We start from the raw sequence: 22,912 nt of genomic DNA on the forward strand, positions 1-22,912 counted from the left end.
TCTAAAGAACACACGGTGCTGGAAGAGGTGGTGTTGCCAGTCCAGCTGGGGTGCTCTGAGTCAGTACTGAACCAAAGCCCTAGCGTGGCATGATGCTGGAGGCCGCAGGAAGGAGAGGGGGAAGTGACAGCTGGGCAACAGGGGAGGTACAAGGTTTGGCTGCCTTTGCAGATAAAGCCTGCAGTGGTTTTAAACTTCAGTTATAGATAGGGGGAAAGGAACAGAATCTCTGTATCTTTTTCCTCCTTTCACTGCTTTGCCCACCACAGAACACAATGGACGCAGGGCTATGTTTTTGTCCCCCAGTGATATGGGTCAGTGGTGAGCAATTGGGAGGTAGTGCTTGGTGTCACATCATCGAAAAGCCCAACCGGCCAAGTAGAGCATAGCCTTGGACAATGTAGGTGTGTCTCCCCTAGGGAAAATAGCATGTTTCAGCTCAGACGCAGTTTCACTGATGCTGCCAATGGAGTAAGCTGTACTGTAAAAAGGGTGCCGAGTTTACTACCACGTCATCATCTAGCCCTGCTCTAGGGACAGAACTCAGAGCCTCCTGTGTCCTCTCCCTACGGAACTGACCCCATTAGCGGTCATCAGTATAGGGTCTATGGCTCCAGCTCCGTCCATTGGGGGGCAGTGAGGCATTTACACACTAGCCAGCTCATTACTAGATTTTTGGAGCAGATCTGCATATGTTTCCTGCTAGGACCATGGGGCGAGTGGCCTGGTTCAAAGTAACAGGGATGGAACGGGGAGAAGGCAGAGTGCAGAGAAACTGCTGCAGTAGGAAGAGAGGGGAATATTCACTGCATCATCACTGTGCTAGCCGTGAAGCAGATTGTAGTGCTCAAAGCTGTTCCAGCCGTACCACCATGTCTCGTGTGGAGTTGAAATTCTCAGCCAGCAGGACAATGCTGAGAGCCTTGGATATATAATCCACTAGGAGCTTCTTCTTCTCTTTCAGATAGATATTCCTGACGTACTCTCTCAGCTTGGGGATCTCTGGAATAGCACAGATAGGCGGAGTTAGTCCTGGTCTACATCGAGGATGACCTAGCCATGGTGCTCAGGGCTGTGAAAAATTTCACACCCTGTGTGATGTAAGAAAGAACATAAGAACGTCCATATTGGGTCAGACCAAAGGTCCATCTAGCCCAGTATCCTGTTTTTATTTTAAACCTGCTGCCTATTCATTTCATTTGATGACCCCTAGTTCTTGTGTTATGAGGAGTAAATAACACTTCCTTATTTACTTTCTCCACACCAGACATGATTTTATAGACCTCTATCATATCCCCCCCCAGTCATCTCTTTTCCAATCTGAAAAGTTCCAGTTTTATTAATCTCTCCTCATACAGAAGCTGTTCTATACCCCTAGTCAGTTTTGTTGCCCTCTTTCTGAACCTTTTCCAATTCCAATACAGTATATCTTTTTTGAGATGGAGTAACCAGATCAGCATGCAGTATTCAAATGTGGGCGTGCCATGGATTTATATAGTGGCAACATGATATTTTCTGTCTTACTATCTCTCCCTTTCTTAATGATTCCCAGCATTCTGGTCACTTTTTGGACTGCTGCTGCACATTGAGTGGATGTTTTCAGAGAACTATCCACAATGACTCCAAGATCTCTTTCTTGAGTGGGAACAGTTAATTTAGAGCCCATCATTTTATATGTCTAGTTGGGATTATGTTTTCCAATGTGCATTACTTTGCATTTATCAACATTGAATTTCATCTGCCATTGTGTTACCAAGTCACCCAGATTTGTAGGATCCATTTGTAACTCTTTGCAGTCTGCCTGGGACTTAACTATCTTGAGTAGTTTTGTATCATCTGTAAATTTTGCCACATCGCTGTTTACCCCTTTTTCCAGATCGTTTATGAATATGTTGAATAGGACTGGTCCCAGAACAGACCCCTGGGGGACACCACTATTTACCTCTCTCCATTCTGAGAAATGACCATTTATTCCTACCCTTTGTTTCCTATCCTTTAACCAGTTAACAATCCATGAGAGAACCTTCCCTCTTATCCCATGGCAGCTTACTTTGCTTAAGAGCCTTTGATGAGGGACCTTGTCAAAGGCTTTCTGAAAATCTAAATACATGATATCCACTGGATCCCCTACATGCTTGTTGACCCCCTCAAAGAATTCTAGTAGATTGGTGAGGCATGATTTCCCTTTACAAAAACCATGTTGACTCTTCCCCAACAAATTATGTTCATCTATGTGTCTGACAATTCTGTTCTTTACTATAGGTTTCAGAGTAACAGCCGTGTTAGTCTGTATTCGCAAAAAGAAAAGGAGTGAAGTGAGCTGTAGCTCACGAAAGCTTATGCTCAGATAAATTGGTTAGTCTTTAAGGTGCCACAAATCCTCCTGTTCTTTACTATAGTTTCAATCAGTTTTCCCGATACTGAAGTCAGGCTTACTGGCCTGTAAGTGCCGGGATCAGCTCTGGAGCCCTTTTTAAAAATTGGCGTCACATTAGCTATCCTCCAGTCGTCTGGTACAGAAGCTGATTTAAATGATAGGTTAGAGACTACAGTTAGTAGTTCTGCAGTTTCACATTTGAGTTTCTTCAGAACTCTTGGGTGAATACCATCCGGTCCTGGTGACTTATTACTGTTTAGTTTATCTGTTTGTTCCAAAACCTCCTCTTACGACACCTCAATCTGGAACAGTTCCTCAGATTTGTCACCGAAAAAGACTGGCTCAGCTTTGGGAATCTCCCTCACATCCTCAGCCTTGAAGACTGTAGACAAAGCTGGGTCAGCAGCCTCGCTACCACCTCTCGAGGGGATGAATTTGCTACTGCAAAAGAAAAACCCCTTCCGTTTTCTGAAGCGAGTGCCTACGCTACAGCACGTCAGCAATGTAGCTGCAACGGCAGCGCTTGTAGTGTGGACATATCCTTAGAAATGTGGCAGGAGACGTTCCTCCTGCACGATGTTCAACAGGGGGAACATTGCTCCTGCAGAGCTTCCCGTCAGTGAACACAGGGTTGGATTAAGGCATAGGCCTAGGACCCCAGCTCCAGGAGCCGTGTGATTACATCAGAATCCCAGCCTGCATTTACAAAAAGTAAAGTCTCTAGTCCTCACAGTTGTGAGGAATAGCTTGGAAACTGGTTCAGTAACATCTGCCTGAATCTGCACAGAGCCTGAACCAATTGCTGTGAGGGTGGGCACTGCCCCATTTATTTCAGTGGGGTATTAACCCCACTACCCTGGGGCTCTCCGAACTCCAGCCCAGCAGAGCGCTCTGTGCATAGCAGGAGGGGAAGAGTGCAGATGGCTTGACCCATCCAAACAGAAACACAGAAAGCAGAGGGGACTCCTGTTTACACTCATGCTGCTCCTGAGGAGAAGGGCATTGGGCAGTCAGGCCTGGTGGGAAGAAGTAGGGTCTCTCGACTATTAAGCCAAAGGACCTATTGCTAAGTAAAGGCCTATTATCAAGTGAACCAACCGCTTTGCAAGCTTTATGAGTAATTTGTAATAATGATGTTACATTGTGCAACCTTTATTAAGAGTAGAAAATTTAGTTTAGTGAGAGTGGAGAATTTAGTTGCTTGAGGTTTAGCATAACATCCTGTTTATCAGAACAAGTGCCTTAACTGCAAGATGTACTGACCGCATTAGTATGGGAAGTTTGGATATTGCAATATGCATTTGGAAATTTGCAACATGCCTTATTGTGATAGAGGCTGAAGGTAAACCTTAACCTTCTCTTTGTTAAGCTAAATAGATTGAACTCCTTGAGTCTAAGTACCTAAATGGGGAATAAAAATTTGATAATGGGCTCTTCAGTCTAGCAGACAAAGCTGTAACATGATCCAGTGGCTGGAAGTTAAGCTAGACAAATTCAGACTAGAAATAAGATGTACATTTTTAACATTGAGAGTCATTAACCACTGGAACAACATACCAGAGGTTGTGGTGGATTCTCACTCATTGTAAATGTTTGAATCTAGTGCTGAAAAGCTAGGTATTATTACTGGATGTTTTTCTGAAGAGCAGGCTCTAGTTCAAACCCAGCAGTTGGACTTGGAGCAGGAATTACTCCAGCGCAGTCCTATGACCTGTGTTATGCAGGAGGTCAGACTAGATGATCACAATGGTCCTTCTGGCCCTCACATCTGTGAATCTCTGCCATTGCCACTCTGGGAGCAGAGGGGGCCCTCCTAGCACTGGCACTACAGGTTGGGGTGAGGACTGTAGGGGTGAAGCCATGATACCCCCCTCCCCATGTCATGATGTGCTTAGAGCTCCAGGCTGCTTCGGTATGAACATGGGTGAACGTTCCCTCTATAGAACAGCTCTTGTTTCAGTCAAGAGACTTGGAGGAAAAGCTGGGGTCTCAGAAACTCAGGGACCTACACATTGCCTGCTGCAGATCTGAGCAGGGCAGCAGTGGCTGGTTTGTGCAGGTGTAACCCACACATCTCCTGGGTGTGGTGTTCTGTCCCATCTAGTGGCACCGAGACCATTTAGAGAGATATATAAAATGAGTCTGCTCTACAGCCTTAGCTAACAGCCAGTTGGCTTTTAATTCATGCGGTAGAGGCTCATGCACTAAGCTCCAGAGGTCCCCAGTTCGATCCCGCCAATGACCGGGTCTGTCAGTGTTACACAGGGATCTGCACATGCAGTCACAAGCTACACAACGTTGGGAGAGGAAAAGGGGAAGCAACACAAAGAAGAAAACAGGGGGCCGAGAAGCAGAGCTAAGCCTCGCTATCAACAACACATATAGTGCTGTGTCCTGTGAATGCCACCTCTCCTGCAGCTTCCCGGCAAGCTGTGTGACAGGCAAGGAAGATTGTGGCTGTGCAATGACAGGTACTTGGGGTATTGAACCTCTAGCACTCAGGGGCTGAGTTAAGTCCCCTCGCTGGCCCTGTATGTTATACCCCCTGAGGCTCAGGCAGAGACAGGGATTCACAGCACCCACAGCAGTGACATCAATGGCTACAACGTCTGCTTTGCCAGTGCAGCCCAATGCGCGGGCAGTGCTAGCTGCAGAGGTGGTGTTGCTGGAACAGCTGAGGGATAGGCTAATACAGGGCATTGATCCCTGGGCGGCCCCCATCTCCTGGAGAGCCCGGGCCCTCAGCTGCAACGGAGAAGGTGCCTCCCCTGCAGGAACCCCACAGAAGGGCGCTGGTGGTAACAGCACTTGCCTCCCCTTAGGACAATGCCTCCCTTTGGGTGCAGGGGCCAGGCTGGGGCAGGGGCGCGGAATTTACAACACCCTGGGCCAGCTTTAGCGAGTCTGATCCTTGATCATTAACAGGTAAAGCTTCTCAAGCCTTGCACTGCAGGCTAAGCTCCCGTTCAGGGCACAAAGATGCCAAGATTCTGGATTCAGCAGTGGATGGGCCCAGCAGAACAACTGGGTCCCATGCAACAAGGCAGCATATGTAGAGGGCTGTAGGGGAGGGCTACTGAGATGTCAAGGGAAGGGACTGGACAGGGGGCCTATAGAGGTTTGGGTTGGGAGAAAGATGGGGTCACTGGTGGAAGAGAAGCCAGAAGTGGGGCTCTAAGATGGTCATTGGAGAGGGCCTGAACCTGAGAGGTGCTGAGCACCTGCAACCCCCACAGATTTCTGTGTCTGCAGTGCACTAGGACTCAGAGTTGTGGATTCAATTTTTGGCTCTGCCACAGATACTGTGTGACCTTGGCCAAGTCACTTAATCTCTGAGCCTCAGTTCCCCATTAAAACAGAGACAGTGACACTCACTTTGTTTGTCGAATCTATTTAGATCATCCGCTGTTTATGGCAGGGACTGTCTCTTATTATGCGCATGTAGATCGCCTAGCACCACAGAGCCCTGATTGTGGTTTTAGATTTGTAATACAATTGTAATACAGGTGTAATTGTAATACAAATAACAATAAATATAATCCCCACAGTTTGGGGAAAAGCATCTGCACATTTAGATGCTGCTTTGAACCAAATTCCTGCATCTGTGGTGTGTGCCCATCACCAGTAAGAGATGCACACAGATGCAGAGTCAGCACTCCGATAAATGAAGCATTAGCAATTCATGTTGAAAGAATAATTGCATGTTACCTGTCTCTTCCTTAGTGATATAATTCTCCCTCCAGTATTCTTTAGCACTGACCGTATAAACGAGATCAGCCTTGTTCAGAATTTCTGAGTCACTTGGCAGTATTTTCTAAAAAAAAAAAACAAAAATCAAACAAACAAACAAAAAACCACCCACACACAGATTGTGTAAAAAGTGGGGTTATTTAAGCAGCTTCAGAAAATACATAAGAACGGCCATACTGGGTCAGAATAAAGGTCCAGCTAGCCCAGTATCCTGTCTTCCCACAGTGGCCAAGGCCAGGTGCCCCAGAGGGAATGAACAGAACAGGGAATCATGAAGTGATCCATCCCCTGTCGCCCATCCCCAACTTCTGGCAAGTCCTATTGTCACTGCAGAATTCCGCCACAGTTAGTACAATAAGTGGTGCAGTAAGTGTGAATTTAATCAGTTGCGTATCCTCAACCTACCCCATTCATATCAGGATCCAGTTCAAAACTGCGCTTCCTCCCTCCAGCAGCAAACTCCTCTGTCTCGTCACATAATCTCACCATTGTTGGGGTGAGAGCCTCTTCCCCTGCAGCTTCTCCCACCAGGAACAGCCTTGTGAAATTTCTGCCCCATCAATGTCCCAGCTCATCTCTCTCCCTTTCTGAGGCCTTGTTTCCTCTCTCCCTATGTTACCGGATTCGTTTAAGGAATGCTTTGTGCTGCAGACAAACAGTGCATCTTAAATTCCTAATTTTGTATTACTGTGAAACGATGGGATTTGTGATGTCAAATTTTCATTGAGCAAACACCGAATCAAGGATCAGCTTTGTCTGCACATTGATTTTAATGCCTGGATCCCTTATTTATGAATCAAACCACAGAGGATGGTCAGCTTCAAACACACAAGTTTTTATCACTGGAGGTAAAGGAGAGTTCCCTAATGCGATTTTCAGAAGTGCCTAACAAGGTTAGGCAACTAACTCCCATTGGAAGTTGACAGTAATTAGGCATCTGAAAGCCAAGATAGATCTGGCCCCAGAATTCAATAGGGCTTAGAACTTTGTGTGTTGACATCGAGGTTTTTATAGTATAGTTGAGACCACCTAGAAATCATCACATCTCATGGAAAAATACTTGCTTATAAATGTTAGTCCAAGGACCATCACATTTACTATTGAAATATAATAGGAATAGGTTTCCTGCAACTAGAAAACCCAGTATTATACTTTACCTTGAGCTTTGTCTTCATTCCATTGCTTTTCTTCCTTTTCACGGACGCGTTCCTCTCTAAAATGGCATCGTGTTTGGTTTCTATAAGTTTCTACATTTGGAAAGACAATGAAAGCTACTATAGGTAGTCCCCAAAATGTTTTCATGGATTTTAAAGCCATCAGACACCATCTATTCTGGTTTCCAACATAACACAGGGCAAACTTCACCCAGGAATTTCTGCATCGAGCCCAGAACTTATGTTTGAGCTAGAGCAGATCTTTTAGGGCTTGTCTACATGAACCAGTAATGGTAACTATAGGGATGTGATTTCTAGAGCCCACTAATATGTTGCACATTAACTGGCCCATGTGGACCCTGCCAGCGTGGGCTAGAAGTTTCCTAGTGTGCTTTTAACATACTGCTGTTTGAAACAGCACTATGTTAGTAATAGTCAACATGGATCATCAAGAACAAATCATGTAAACCGAATGTAATAGCTTTCCTTGACGGGGTAACAAGCCTTGTGGATGCGAGGAAGTGGTAGATGTGGGATATCTTGACTTTAGTAAGGCTGTTGATACCGTCTCGCATGACCTTCTCATAAACAAACTAGAGAAATACAGCCTAGATGGAGCTACAATAAGGTGGGTGCCTAACTGGTTGGAAAACCGTTCTCAGAGAGTAGTTATCAGTGGTTCACAGTCAAGCTGGAAGGGCATAACAAGTGGGGTCCCACAGGAATTGGTCCTTGGTCCGGTTCTGTTCAATATCTTCATCAATGATTTAGATAATGGCATAGAGAGTGCACTTAAAGTCTGCGGACAGTGCCAAGCTAGGAGGGTTTGCAGGTGCTTTGGAGGATAGGATTAAAATTTAAAATGATCTGGACAAGCTGGAGAAATGGTCTAAAGTAAATAGGATGAAATTCAATGTACTCCACTTACGAAGGAACAATCAGTTGCACACAAAGAAAATGGGAAATGGCTGCCTAGGAAGGAGTACTGTAGAAAGGGATCTGGGGGTCATAGTGGATCACAAGCTAAATATGAGTCAACAGTGTAACGCTGTTGCAAAAAAAGCAAACATCATTCTGGGATGTATTAGCAGGAGTATTGTAAGCAAGACACGAAAAGTAATTCTGCTCTACTCAGCACTTATAAGGCCTCAGCTGGAGTACTATATCCAGTTCTGGGCACCACATTTCAGGAAAGATGTGGACAAATTGGAGAAGTCCAGAGAAGAACAACAAAAATGATTAAAGGTCTAGAAAACATGACCTATAAGGAGAGATTGAAAAAATTGGGTTTGTTTAGTCTGGAGAAGAGAAGACGGAAGGGAGACATGATAACAGTTTTCAAGTACATAAAAAGTTGTTACAAGGATGGGGGATGAAAAGTTGTTCTCCTTAACCTCTGAGGACAGGTAAAGAAGCCATGGGCTTCAATTGCAGCAAGGGAGACTTAGGACGAACATTAAGAAAATCTTCCTGTCAGGGTAGCTAAGCACTGGAACAAATTGCATAGGGAGGTTGTGGAGTCTCCATCACTGGAGGTTTTTAAGAACAGGTTGGACAAACACCTGTAGGGAATGGTCTAGTTATTACTTAGTCCTGCCTTGAGTGCAGGGGACTGGAGTAGATGACCTCTCAAGATCCCTTCCAGCCTTACCCTTCTATGATTCTATGGTAAAGCTCACAGGGAACTTCTAATGCATGCTGGCCAGCTCCACATGGACCAGTTAATGACTAACATGTCAGTGCTCTTTACAACTCACGCCCATGACCCATAGTCCACCTTACTGCTCTGTGTGGACACGCCTTTGGAAAGACAGTCAGTCTTGATGTAAAGACTCCAAGTAATGGCCCCATCCTAGGTAAGTTGGTTCAATGATTACCTGCACTGTTAAAAAAAAAGTGCCTTATTTCTAGTCTGAATTTGTCTAGTTTCAGATTGCAGGCACTGGATCTTATTAGGTCTTTTTTGCTAGATTTAAGAGTCATCTGCTCTAAGAAATCTCTCTCCCATGTAGGTATTTGTAGCTTGTGATCAAGTCACCTTTTAACCTTCTCTTGACTAAATTAAATCAATTGAGCTAACTGCTCATTATAAAAAGAGTTAAACAGGATTATTGCTTTCAATAACATTAATTTTATTTTTGGTTCATGTAATTTAAAAGTATCCTTTATTAAGGTTATTATCCCAGGTTAGTTAGTGAGGCAGATATCGCTGCATGAAACATAAAAACCAACTCTAGGGGAGTTAATTAGTACTGTAACCTGCAGCACATCTTCAGTTCCTAATTTGGTCTTGTTCTGGAGCCATTTTACACTGGGAAATACTCGATCAAGGCTTGTTTTGTCTGTGAACTGAACTTAGTTCTTTGAACCCTTGTTTATGACTCAGAAATAAGCCATAGAAGGCTAGAAAAGATGATCTAATGGTTAAGACACTGGACTGGGACTTGAGATCCAGACTGAATTCCCAGCTCTGCCACTGACTCCCTGTGTGCCGTTGGACAAGTCACTTAGTCTCTCTGTGCCTCAGTTCCCCACCTGTAAAATGAGGATAACAGCCCTGCCCTGCCTCACAGGGGCGTTGAGGATAAATTCAATAATGTTTGTGAGGCATTCAGATACTACTGGGATTATGGCCATAAATAAGTGAACCCATATGGCTAAAAAAACAACAAGGAGTTCGGTGGCACCTTAAAGACTAACAGATTTATTTGGGCATAAGCTTTCGTTGGTAAAAAACGCACTTCTTCACATGCATGGAGTGAAGATTACAGATGCAGGCATTATTATACTGACACATGAAGAGAAGGGAGTTACCTCATAAGAGGAGAACCAGTGTTGACAGAGCCAACGATACCTCCTCATCAATTATTGGGAGTGGACTACATCCACCCTGATGGAATTGGCCCCGTCAACACTGGTTCTCCACTTGTGAGGTAACTACCTTCTCTTCATGTGTCAGTATAATAATGCCTGCATCTGTAATCTTCACTCCATGCATCTGAAGAAGTGGGTTTTTTACCCACGAAAGCTTATGCCCAAATAAATCTGTTAGTCTTTAAGGTGCCACCAGACTCCTTGTTGTTTTTGTGGATACAGACTAACATAGCTACCCCCTGATACTTGTCTCCATATGGCTAAGTCCACTCAACTTTGTTGTTAACGTTGCTCAGCTGCCTAAATTCTAGTGTCTTGCATTCCTCAGGGCTCCCATGTATAGCGACTGCCTTATTGCTCCAGTTTTACAGCTGGAGAAGCTAGGGGGCACAGAGGTTAAGTGACTAGCCCAAGGACACACAATGAGACTGTTACAGAGATGGGATGAGAACAAGGGACTTTGCAGCTCTCATGCCACTGCACCAGGCCTCTCTTAGGATATTTACCCTATTCCAGCTGATATTAACTTCCTTCCTGAACTACAAATGCCGATAGCTCTTGTAATTTTATCCGGATTGTGGGCTAAACTGTCTTTTTCTTACCCACTCAAAGCGAATGGGGGGCTCACATGTGTAGGGTGAGCAGGTGATACCTAGACTGGGCCCATGGATGCTATAAATGCCTACTGTTTAAAAAAATTAACCCGGCAGCTCCTTTTACAGTAATCAGGACTCTTGCTAGAACACCCCATTGTATTTAGCAGCCCTAGTGGATGACATCCATCTTCAGAAGACAAATCAGTGACCCTTCATTTGTGTTTATGGAGAGTTCATTTTTAAGACTATAACTTGTTTTTTAAAAAGTCTGCAAATACTCACGTGTTTCTCTTTTCTTTCCCTGGAAAAAAATCAAAATGACACATTTAATCATATATGGCAAACATCAAAAATCCTGTCATGCCCCTTGCACATAACTATGTGCAGGGGGTTATAGGAAGGTGACAATATACAGTCTGGAAAGTAGGAAATGGGCTTAGCATATTCATAAGCATAGCCAGACTGGATCAGACCCAAGGTCCATCTAGCCCAGCATCCTGTTTCTGGCAGTGGCCAGCATTAGATGTTTCAATGGAAGGTGCAAGAATCATTGTAGAAAGCAAGTATAGAATGACCTGTTTATTCCTAACCCCTGTGACACAGAAGTGAATTGGTGGTTCGCAACTCTTGTCAGACCTAACATACTTGCTACACCTCACACACTGTCATCATGATATATATCCAAAAGTTTGCATGTAATATATCATTAATATTCTTGCATTATGTACATACATATGGTCAACCCACAAAGAACTTTACAGATGGGCAGGAAATATGTGACTAAAATATGTGTAAATATCATGGGGAATTGATAACTTTTCTCCAGACAAAGGAAAGAGGCAGACATCTCAGACCAGGTGTGCCCAATTCAATGGGCTATTCATTTGTATCTCAGGTTGCAAGAAGAGATCATTTGCATTGTAAAAATCACCTGCAAGGAAGAAGACAGCCTGGAATCTACAGGAGACAGACTGGCAGCCGCACCCAGCAGGGGAAAGGAACCTTATCTGGGAATACATTTCAAAGGCTTACTGGACTATAAAGAGAGGGGGAGCAAACCCATAAATGATAGATCACTTAGGGGATTCAAGAGGCCAGAGCTCTTGAAATAAGAGGTTACTTACTGTACTGGAGGTTCGTCAAGATGTGTGGTCCCTAGCTGTACTCCACACATAGGTGTACATTCACGCCATACACTTGAGTCCTGTTTTTTTTCCAAGCAGTGTCTGTTGACCTGCATGTGCGTGGTATGTCCTTTTGTGCTCCAGACTGAGAGTGTAAGGGGCAGTGCAGATCAGCACTACTCCAGTTCCTCCTCTTACTGCACTGTGGTGAAGTCCGAAGCAGAAGGACAGGAGGGCAGGTCGTGGAACACAGCTAGGGACCACACATCTCAGAGAACCTCCAGGTACAGTAAGTAACATCCTCTTCTTCGAGTGACGGTCCCTATGTGTATTCCACACGTGGGGGACTTGTGAGCATGGATCAGTGTGGTACTGGGTGCAAGGAGGCTTATTGTAGAGTCATTTGCAATACAGCTCATCCCATGGCCTGTTTCTTCCTAAATCCCCTGTGACACACATACCAGCTGGTGGTTCACCACTCTGTGTCAGCAACTCTCGTCAGGCCTGGCATACTCACTACACCTAACATACTGTTGTCATGATATATATCAAAAACGTGACATGTAACATAGCACTGGAAAACTAACAGCTCACTGACCATTAATGTTCTTGAGTCATGTACGTACCATCAACCTACAAAAAACTTTACAGGCAGGCTGGAAATATGTGACTAAAATGTGTTTAAACCAGATGTGTCAGGGGACCTGATAAACAGGTTTTCTCCAGACAAAGGAACGAGGCCAACACCTCAGACCAGCTGTGGCCAAATGTAATGGGCTATTCATTTGTATCTGAGGTTGCAGGAGGAGATCATTTGCATTGTAAAAATCACCAGCAAGGAAGAAGATAGCCTGGAATCTACACCAGACCAACTGGCAGCCACACCCAGCAGGGGAGAGGAACCTTATCTGGGAATACATTTCAAAGGCTTACTGGACCATAAAGAGAGGGGGAGTGAGCTATTACTTGGGGGATTCAAGGGATCAGAGCTCTTGAAATCACAGGGGGTTGAAGTCTCTGGGAAGTGAGGGTAGGTGAGAAAGACTGTAACTTGCTGATGCTGAAATTAAGTTTTAGTCATAGGGTAATGTCTACACTGGCAGAGTTACAGAGCCGGCAGTTACAGCGCCGCTCAGAGACCGCTGAAGGGAAACTGCTGTTGTGTGTTCACACTGTCAGCTGCCTGCATAATAGCGTGTTCACACTTGCAGCAGTATTCGGAGCGGTGCACTCTGGGCAGCTATCCCACAGAGCATCTCTTCCTCTTCTGCCGCTAAGAGTTGTGGGAAGATGGAGGGGGTCGCAGGCATCCTGGATCCTGTTCCAATGCTCAGTGATGCATTGCTTCACATCCCTGCAATCCCTGTGCTTCCGTCCGCATTTGAAACCATCTTTCAACGGTTTGTGTACTCCACACTCTGCCTCTTTGGTCTGCAGGAATGGATCCTGAACTGTTGACCAGTATGCTGCTTGCTCGGACCAACACATAATAATAATATGCTCCATAATATTTGTGAAGGGAAGGGTGAAAGCTCCACTCAGGGCTGTACCGCTGAGGCTCAGCGCCTGGAAGCTGAGTTTGAACAGCCAGAGACCAGGGCTATTAGAGGGGTGCAGCGCTGGGCCATAAGGATGCCTTGAGGCAGCAATTTGAAGCTGAAATCCACTAATATTTGTTGCTATGCTCGGGAGTGCAGTACTTGTAATGCTAGGAGGTGACTGTGATTGGTGCAGACGATGCAATATGAAGGTTTAATTTTCTGTTGATTTTCAGGGCTCTGTTTCCATTCAATTAATAGAATAAAGATTACTTTCAAACCAACTCAATTCTTATTGAATTAAATTAAATTTAATACAATTCAATTAAAATTGAATTGTATTAAAAAACAACAACCGGAGGAGAGAGTCAAACAAAAAAACACATCAGCACTGAGGGGGATTGGGGAAAGGAAGGCCCAGGAGGAGGAGGGGGTCCCAGGACAGCTAAAGATCTGTGTATGTCTAGGGATCATATCCAACCTTCTCCTCTGGAGTACAATGCAGCGGGTACTGTACTTCTGCAGGGCCAAACTGCAGAGGGATGGGTGTTGAGTGCAGTGGGTAGTGGGAGTCTGCAGTGCTGGGCTGTGACGGGGGAGGAGTGGAATGCCACGGGTACAGACTGGAGCCAGGAGGTTGATAAGAGTGTGTCGGCGGTGTCTGGGGGACACTTGAGAAAGAGTTTTGCGACAGCGGCTGCAGGGGAGGGCGGGCGCAGAGCTGCTCGGTTTGCAGTGGTAGTAGCGCCTGGAGCGTGTCTGCTTGGTGTTCCATAACATTTAAGAGCCGCTCTGTAGCTTCATTCTGGCGCGCTGTGTTCTCCTTTCGGTCCCTCTTCTCGCTGTCCCGCCATTCCTTCAATTCCTGTTTTTCGGTTGTGAAGTGCATCATAACGTCATGCAGAAAGTCCTTCTTAGTTCTCCATGGCTGCTTTCTAATTCTGCGCAGCCGTTCAGCTGGCGATAACAAAGAGGGAGGCTGGGCACCCAAGGTCATCTCTGTGAAGTTTAAGTGCAACGTTTTACAGAAGCAGCATTGTTTGCAACACACAGAACACTGATTCCGTGATTTAAAACACAGCCAGTGTTCACATACCTGTCACTAACTGGCTGACCCCAGGCAAGCACACATGAGCCACAAGACCCCCACAATGTGAGTAGCTGCAGGGGCAGGGTAAATCAGTGTTCCCGGACCCTACTGTACACTGGGCATGTGGCTCTTGGGGGAGCCAGCACAGTAGCGGGGGCTGATAATCATTCCTGTCCCCACATTTTCCACAGGATGTGATCATTATGGAAGACATCTGGCTTCTGAGGGTGAGCAGGGAATCAAGTGAGGGTCTTCTCCAAGACTGCGGCTTCTGCCCTGGCCCTTATGCAGCTTGCCTGTGTGCAGCAATGATTCCCCCCATGCCCCAGAGGCCCGCCCTCCCTAGGTGACAGCAGAGTGGCGTGGGACAGTTCCCGTTAATGGGGCAAGAAACAAAGTAGCTCTGCCAAAGAGCCTGTGGCAGCGGATTGCCCAGTATCTCCATGAGAGTTTCCTGGAGATCTCTGAGGGAGATTCCCATAAAGTGAGGGATTCAATCAACACCCTGTTCCGCCACTCAGACTAGGCATATGGTGGAACATGCATCATACAGACACAAGCCTGCTTTCTGCAACTCTCCTGCCCCCAACAACTCGCCTCAGCGATTCCCAGAATCAAATCCACTTACCAGGGGCCTCCTCTCCTGTATGCGCGTCACCAAGATCCGACAGCTGTGACTGGCTAGCCTCCTCCGAGGTAGAAAAGAGCTGGCTGCATGCATTTCTCACTTCCGAGTCATCCTCTGCCTCTGGGTCCCCCTCCTCGTCCAGGATTTCCTCCACCGAAATATCCAGAGTGGTCTTCGCAGTGGAGGTGGGGTCACCACTGAGTATCGCGTCCAGCTCTTTGTAGAACCGGCAGCTTGTGGGAGTGGAACTGGAGCGGCGGCTTGCCTCCCACGCCTTGTGGTAGGCGTTCTGCAGCTCCTTCACTTTGCCCCTGCACTGCAGCGTGTCCCGGTCATGGCCCCTTTCCGTCATGCATCGTGAAATCTGTCCGTAGGTATCATAATTCCTATGGCTGGAGCACAGCTGGGACTGGACAGCCTCCTCTCCCCAAACACTGATGAGGTCCAGCAGCTGGGCATTGCTCCAAGTGGGGGGTCGCCTGGTGCGTGGAGCAGGCCTGGCCACCTGGAAAGATGCACTGAGACCACTGCACGTATCACCGAAGGGAAGGGGACTTTCAAATTTGCAAAGGAACGTACGGGGTGGGGATGAGAGTTGGTCACCTGAGGGCAGGGCAGTAGAATTCAAACCGATGACCAGAGAGGCGAGAACAGGCCTTGTGGGACACCTCCCGGGGGCCAATCGCAGCGCTGTCATCACCGCAGCGCTGTACCCCCGGCACAGAAAGCTCTGGGCTGCTCGTCGGGGTGGTTTTTGACAGCACAGTTTCTGTAGTTTCTGCCCACTAAGGGGCTTGGCAGTGTGTACACCTCGGGAGTTACACCACAGAAAGCTGCTTTACTGCGCAGACACTTGCCAGTGTAGACAAGGCCTTAGAAGCATGGTTTTATTTTTGTTTGTTTGTAACCTTTTCTATCTTCATCCCGTATATCTGAACTCACTTTAAACCTCTCTCTTTGATGAAATAAATGTGTTTTACTTTTACCTAAACCTGCCCAGGGCATTGATTGAATTGAAGTGATTCCACTACCTCAGGTATTCCTTCAGATACAGCTTATCAGACTTGGTGACCACCAGAGCGATGTCACTGCACATCCCGCCTTGGTAAGCTTTGATGCTCTCTGTCAGCAGCACTTCATGGACTTTGTCCCCCACAACTCGTTCGATGTCGCTGATAACCCAGATGACTGAACATTTATTGATGCTCTTAAGGAGAGAGAGAGCGAGAGAGCGAGATAATTATATCTGGAAGCAAAGAGGTAGCCAGGCTCCGTCCTGAGACACGCCAAGCACCCTGGATTCCCCACTGACTGCAATGGCAGTGCAGAGTGCTCAGCCTTTGCAGGATTGTGCTAGCAATTTGCAGACTTGAGCCCCTAGTTCAAGCCCCTCAGCTGTGTGCCACTCAGGACTGTGCTAACTGGGGGTTCTGTGCTGACTGCTAGGGGTATGCCTACACAGCAATTAAACACCATGCGGGGAGCGAGGGTCCCAGAGCCCAGGCTCCAGCCCAAGCCGGAACATCGACACAGCAATTTTACAGCCCCAGAGCCCGAGCCCGAGCCAGCTGAAGCGGGCCAGCTGCGGGTGTTTAATTGCTGCGTAGACATTCCATGGGATAGCCCAAGTGCAGAGAAGATAAAGGTCTATCTGATCGTTGCAGGGTCTGCACTTCTGAGGAAAAACCTCAGTTTCCTAGTGAAGTGTGGATGGAGAAAGGCATTATGGGTCTCTGATGCTACAGGAATCCAGGAGCAGCAATGGATCCAAGCCTGGAAGCACCATTAGCTAATGTCAGAGGTTCACCCTCACTATACGGTGTGGGCGCTGGTTCTGTTCATTCCACTAAAGCCTTCCCCAGGCCACAGAGCACACTGCCCTCTCTAGAGCTTTCCTTCCTTTATTACACTGGAATAATAACATTAGCACCAATGGTTAAATGCTCTCCAGCCAAATAACATATCAGCATTTTCCCCCACACACCACAGAGCTGGTAAGTCACCTCTTTCCACATTTCGTCCCTTTTGCTGTTGTAATCTCCTGTCCCGGGAATATCCATAAACACGACACCTTCCGGAATCACGTCGGACTTCGGAATAGTCACTTCCACGTATTTGATTAGCGGCCAGAGTCGCATCTTGGCTTTCTCTTCCTCCTGTGCTGGCTCCTCCTCATCCTTGTCACTCTGACACCGCACATAAGGGTCCAGTTTGTCAGAAAGTTCTTTTGCCTGAAACATGATAAATAAATCAAACTCTGCCCCTTCATGGTGATAGGACCTCAAAGTCATCCGTGAACAGTAATTAATTGAACAACCTGCCACCTGGGGGTGTTATGAGACTAACTTTCGTTCCCCACCATTTTACAGAGGAGGAAACTGAGGGGCCGGGAGGAGCAAGAATATGCAATGAGTCATTGTCTGAGCTGGGAATAGAGTCCAGGAAGTCTAGCCTCCTTCCAATTCTGACAGAGCTTTCACAAGAGCTAAACAGCATGGTGGAAGCACAGAATCTCCCTCTCTGGTACTGCAGAGGACACCTGAGAGAGTCACTGTAGCCCGAGGCCTGATTAACTTTCTCTGGCATCCCCCATAAGCCCCTGGGAGGTGGGCTGCTGAGGGCAGAGGGTTACAGCTGCCTCTGCATGGCTGGCAGTAGAGCTGATCAGAAAAGCAGAAATGTTCCCTGTGGTCAATTCCTCAGGGAAAATTCCCACCTGAAATTTGGGAAGAGAAAGGCAGGAAATCCCCTGAAAATCCCAAAGCCAAGATGACATTTTTAAATGGAAACAAAGCAAAACAATTGTTTCACAGTGATGATTCACCACAAAGTATTGTTGCTTTGGTTTGATGTCCATGATCAGAAAAAATCAGAATATCAGTTACAATTCACATTTTCCTGCCTAATAATTTAGACTTCAACTAACCCAGATTTTCCAACCGGAATTTTTTTGGGTCAGGAACTGTTGCCAAGCTCTAGGTGGCAGCCCTGGAGCTGCCTTCCTGCCAGGGGGTGTGGAGGAGTGGGATGGGGCAGGCAGAGTTCACTCCCTCAGTGGGACAGACTGGGTTAATCTCCATGGGGAATCCCACAACAGATTCATGCAGGAGGGGACAATTTTGCCCTGAGTTTTGCCTATTCCAAGTTCTTTGGAAAAATCCATTCAAATCCAGCAAAGCTGGTTTGTAGCTAAACGTAAAGCTGAAAGAGGCACCTGCTGAATTTAAATGTTACCACCTTTCCTTAAAGAGAAACAAATAGGGTAGGTCTGCACTGAGAACGGGGACAGAGGGGTACGATTGCAGCACATGGAGATGTACCCAAGCTAGCTTTGACCTAGGTACCGCACATACCAGTGCAGTGAAGCTGCAGTAACAGGGGCGTCTGAGTGGGCTAGCTGCCTGAATAATTATCCAGGGTTCTGGGTGGGCTTGTACAGCTGCCACAGCTTTCCTGCTATCGGTGCATGAGCTAACTGGATCAAAGCTAGCTCAGGTGTGTCTATCACACGTCCGACTGCAGCACTGCCAACCTCAAGAGATCAAAAATCTTTTTGTGATTTTAAAAACCACCAAATCCTGTTTTTTAATTTGTCTTTTGACTTTTTCACTCCCCTTTATGCCTCAGTCATTGTGTGTATGATAATTTCAGGTTGAAAAAGTCAGACTTTAGTGTACACCTCTCCCTATCCACTCGTCCTCTCCTCACCCCTAAGACAGGGAAATGCCTGGTCACCCATTTCCTATCACTGTCTTGACTCTCTCCCCTCCTACTTTTGTTCCTCTGACAAAAGAATGGCTGGCTGGTAAATAGTTTGAGCATCACTGCCCTAATTAATGTAGCAGGAATCACGCTCCCACACAGAACTTATATAATTGTTCAGGGCTGATGACTTACATATTAAAGAACTTTAAATTTATATTTGTCACTCATATAAGTGATGTCACAGGAAAAACTATGAGGAATTGGTTTAGCCATTGGCAAGAAGCAACACTGCCCTGCTTCTCCTCAACACCTCTCCCCCGTCTTCACTGTCTGAAACTGGGACTGAGCCCAGCTGCTCCAGACTCCCTCTCCCCACCCATGCCTCCCCTGGCTCTAGCACCTCCCTCCCCTTCCCCTCGCCTCCCCAGCTTCCTCCTGCTCTGGCCTCACCCTCTCCACCCATCTCCCGGACATAAGAACGGCCATACCGGGTCACACCAATGGTACATCTAGCCCACCACCCGGTCTTCTGACTGTGGCCAACACCAGATGCTTCAGAAGGAGAAAACAGAACAAGGCTCTTTACCTAGTGATCCATCCCGTCATCCACTCCCAATTTCTGGCAGTCAGAGGTTTAGAGCATGGGGTTTGTCCCTGACCATCTTGGCTAACAGCCATTGATTGATCTATCCTGCATGAACTTATCTAATTCTTTTTTGAACCCACAACGGTCTTCTGGATTTGGAATTTATGAACACACACTCACTCACCTGCACTCCCTTGAGGAGAATACATTTTGAGGCAGGAATATTTACTAGTGGCTTTGCCCTCAACAGGTCTTCATAAGGTCTGGTTTCAGCATGTCTCCCGTAAAGCGCTCGAAGCTTTTGGACAGCTTCACCTACATCATCCTCGCCCTCCCCTTCCTCCTCTTCTTCATCCTCCGCCCTGGGTTTCCACACAAGCTCCACCAGATTCTTCATTTCCTCCTTCCATTCCTGCCAGTACAGAGCAGGGCAAACAGGCCATTGTTATTTTGGGCATTCGGGGGGCAGGGGCTGGGCAAGGTTGCTACAGAACAATGCAGGTGTTGGAGCTGGGTTTAACTAGGGTTGTACGGGCAGCAGTAGTGGATTTCAGGAGGTATGGGGGTGCCTAGAGCTCAGGCTGGGTGGGATTGGTGTAAAAGCATTCCAACCAAAGGGACTACAGAGCTATTTGAGTGCAGAGCAGAGGGCAGAGGATGGGAGCTGGGAACGGGCTCGGTGCTGCAGGAGAAGGTGCGGGGAGCTATAGTTCAGAAGCAGCACAAGTGGTTCCCTGGCTTCTGCAGCAGACAGACCAGCTGTGGTTCCAGCAGCGGGATTCCCCTCTGGACAACTACAAACAAAGCAGGGAGGGAAGTGTTGTTGCTTCCACCTGACCCCTCCTGGCTCCTAAGAGAACCAGCCCCAACCCTGTCCTTTACTTAGAGGTCACTCATTCCTTCCTGCAGCCCTTGGCAATCATCAGGCAGCGCTGAGGTTTAATACAAGAAACAGCCAGCAGGGGCCTTCTGGGCCAGGGAGCCAGCTGCCCTCTCCATAAGACAGAGTTACCCTGCGGAGGGGCTGTGGCTACACACTCTGCAGCCAGGATACTGTCCTAAAGAACACATCTGTGCCCTGTGCCATGCTGAGGAATTAGCCTTGCCTGTAGTGAGAGAAGGTGAATTTTTGCCTCATAGTTTTTGCTCTGGCTGCTGCTGACTTGCACCACGCACGACGTGCAGGCTTCGCTCCCTGACACTGGCAGGAAGAACTGCTGCTCGATGATGGCATTGAACAGCGAGCTCTTCCCAGCCCCGGTGCTGCCAACGAGCCCAATGTAAATGGGGTCCAGAGAAGACTTTTCTTTCAAGGTGAGGAGGCGGTTCCTGTGGAGAAGGCAAGAGGGAGGGAGGGTTAGACAGATTCATATATTTGGGAAGGGCCAGGCAGCTCCCTTCCTCACAAATACAGCCCCATTGGAGTCAATAGAAAGACTCCCCTTCTCCCCTACCCCTAAATTGATTTAGATGAACACTGGAAAGAAAGAATAGCTCCGCTATTGTTAAGGTTTGGCTGGATGGTGTTACGAATTACACCTGGGAGGACACGCACACAACTGCTGCGAATTATACCTGGTAGGACACGCACACAACTGCTGCGAATTATACCTAATAGGACACACACACAAATGCTACGAATTACACCTGGTAGGACACGCACACAAATGCTGTGAATTATACCTGATAGGTCATGCACAGTTCGAATCTAGGCTGAGGCACATAAACAAAGTCCACAACTGCAGAGTTCCCAAAAGACACTACGTTTATTACGCTCGAGCGTGGTGCCCCCCTGCTAGCGAGGAGGGGATCCCGAATACAGATTATACAAAGGTTATATACTTTTTAGCAAAGCATGTTGCCCTCGTGCATCGGAAACCTTAGCCAATAAACAAACCCTTTTCTTGTCTACCACCTATCCCTGCTTGGTGCATTCCTCGTGCTAAACTAGTATGTTAATTACACAGCATGGTCCTAAAGCCATGCACTGGTAACATTTATTATCAGGATGGGAGGCCTCACATCAAAGGCCAGGAGATAGGGAGTTTAGGGACTGACAAAGAACAGATACTGGGAGTCAAGGCAGGCTGGAAACAAGGAGGAGGATTTTCACAGGAATGCAGTAGCTAAGGAACACGCCTCCTGGTGCATGATGTGCTTGTTTTTGGACAATGGTGGGCCCCAAACCAAAATGGAATCACATGTGCTAACTTTTCCTTAACAGTGGACAGACAAGTTTTCCCACCATACACCATGAACCAAGACCTTCAGCAGCTACAGCTGGGGAGGGTGCTAGGAACCCTGGAATATGCCCCTAGAAGCAGAAGGTCTGTGTCATGGGGTGTATGTACCCCATGCTTTCCCAGCAACCAAAGGGTTAATACAGGCACTGCCAGCCACTGCTGATTGGCCGGCTAACAGCAGCTGGGAGGATAAAAGGGCTGGGAGGCAGAGGGTGGGTGGCTAACCGAGGAGTGAGCAGGCAGGAGAAAGGAAGTCCTGTCAGCAGACTACTAGAGAACTGCCCAGGGACAACACCCCAGCAAGGGGCAAACAGGCCAACAGACTGAAGAGGCTGCAGAGGCCCGAGGGAAGGCAGGAAGAACCTCAGGGTACTCTCAGAATCAGCAAACCCTGACTCTCCTTGTCTGGCTTGAGGACCCTGAGCTGGAACCCAGTGGAGTGGGTGGGCCTGTGTTCCCCTACCAGCCCCCCCCGACAGACCTGAGAACAGAGAGGCTTTCCAGGTTCCTGGACACCAGGAGTGGCCTAACAGCCCTGCAGAGCTGAGTGAGCCAGAGCCATGCCCTCTCCACGTTTGGCTGTGGGGACACCTTTGCACTGATGCACCACCTCACGGTCTGACTCAGGTCTGCATAGTGCAGTATGGACGTGTCAACACGGTTGTGAGTCCTGGGTCCAGCCATCGTAAACCTGGGTTTACTATGCCATGTGGATGCACAAGCACAGTCTGTGTCTCCAAGCCTATCTAGGCGTGGGTCTCACAGACCCAGGTTTACAATGCAGTGTAGACGTACCCCTAATGGCCTTATTCTCCCCATGTCATCCTGTTCAGGGGGCAGGGTTCACCCTGGCTGGAAAAGGCAGTGCGGCCCAATCCCAAACTGGGAGCATCCCCAGAGAGCCATGTAAGCCCAGAGAAGCCTGTGCAAAGGCCCTGAGCCGTCAGACCAGCTCTTTGCTTCTCCTTGGTTCCTGAGCTACAACATTCTACAGAACCGCACCACTAGGGATGGCTCCTGGACACAATTTCCTCTTGGAGCCCTGGGGGGAGACCCATGCTGAGAAGGTATCTGCAGTGGAGTTCTCTTTTCCAGGGACATCCCAGAATTGTGGGGGTCTTATACTTTCCTCTGAAGCAGCTGGTGCTGCCTCTGTCAGAGACAGGACCCTGGGCTAGAGGGACCGTGGTCTGATCCAGTCTGCCAATTCCTGTGGTGCTATCTAGACACAGGCCTGCATCAGAACC

The 22,912-nt window shown here is 47.4% G+C and overlaps 1 protein-coding gene across 1 annotated transcript in view; it reads right to left on the bottom strand.

The window, feature by feature from the left end:
• NUGGC (nuclear GTPase, germinal center associated) overlaps window positions 1-22,912 on the bottom strand; it is a 79,876-nt gene that overhangs the window by 43,839 nt on the left and 13,125 nt on the right. Inside the window, exons 4-11 of the mRNA XM_074946756.1 lie at window positions 20,529-20,751; window positions 19,607-19,834; window positions 17,135-17,362; window positions 16,163-16,338; window positions 11,034-11,052; window positions 7,285-7,374; window positions 6,086-6,191; window positions 869-1,002 (exon numbers count right to left, since the gene is read on the bottom strand). Of these exons, the coding sequence (XP_074802857.1) occupies window positions 869-1,002; window positions 6,086-6,191; window positions 7,285-7,374; window positions 11,034-11,052; window positions 16,163-16,338; window positions 17,135-17,362; window positions 19,607-19,834; window positions 20,529-20,751 (1,204 nt within the window). The remainder of the gene's footprint in view (window positions 1-868; window positions 1,003-6,085; window positions 6,192-7,284; window positions 7,375-11,033; window positions 11,053-16,162; window positions 16,339-17,134; window positions 17,363-19,606; window positions 19,835-20,528; window positions 20,752-22,912) is intronic.

Source organism: Natator depressus, chromosome 3 (genome assembly GCF_965152275.1).
Source record: "Natator depressus isolate rNatDep1 chromosome 3, rNatDep2.hap1, whole genome shotgun sequence".
NCBI lineage: Eukaryota > Metazoa > Chordata > Testudines > Cheloniidae > Natator > Natator depressus.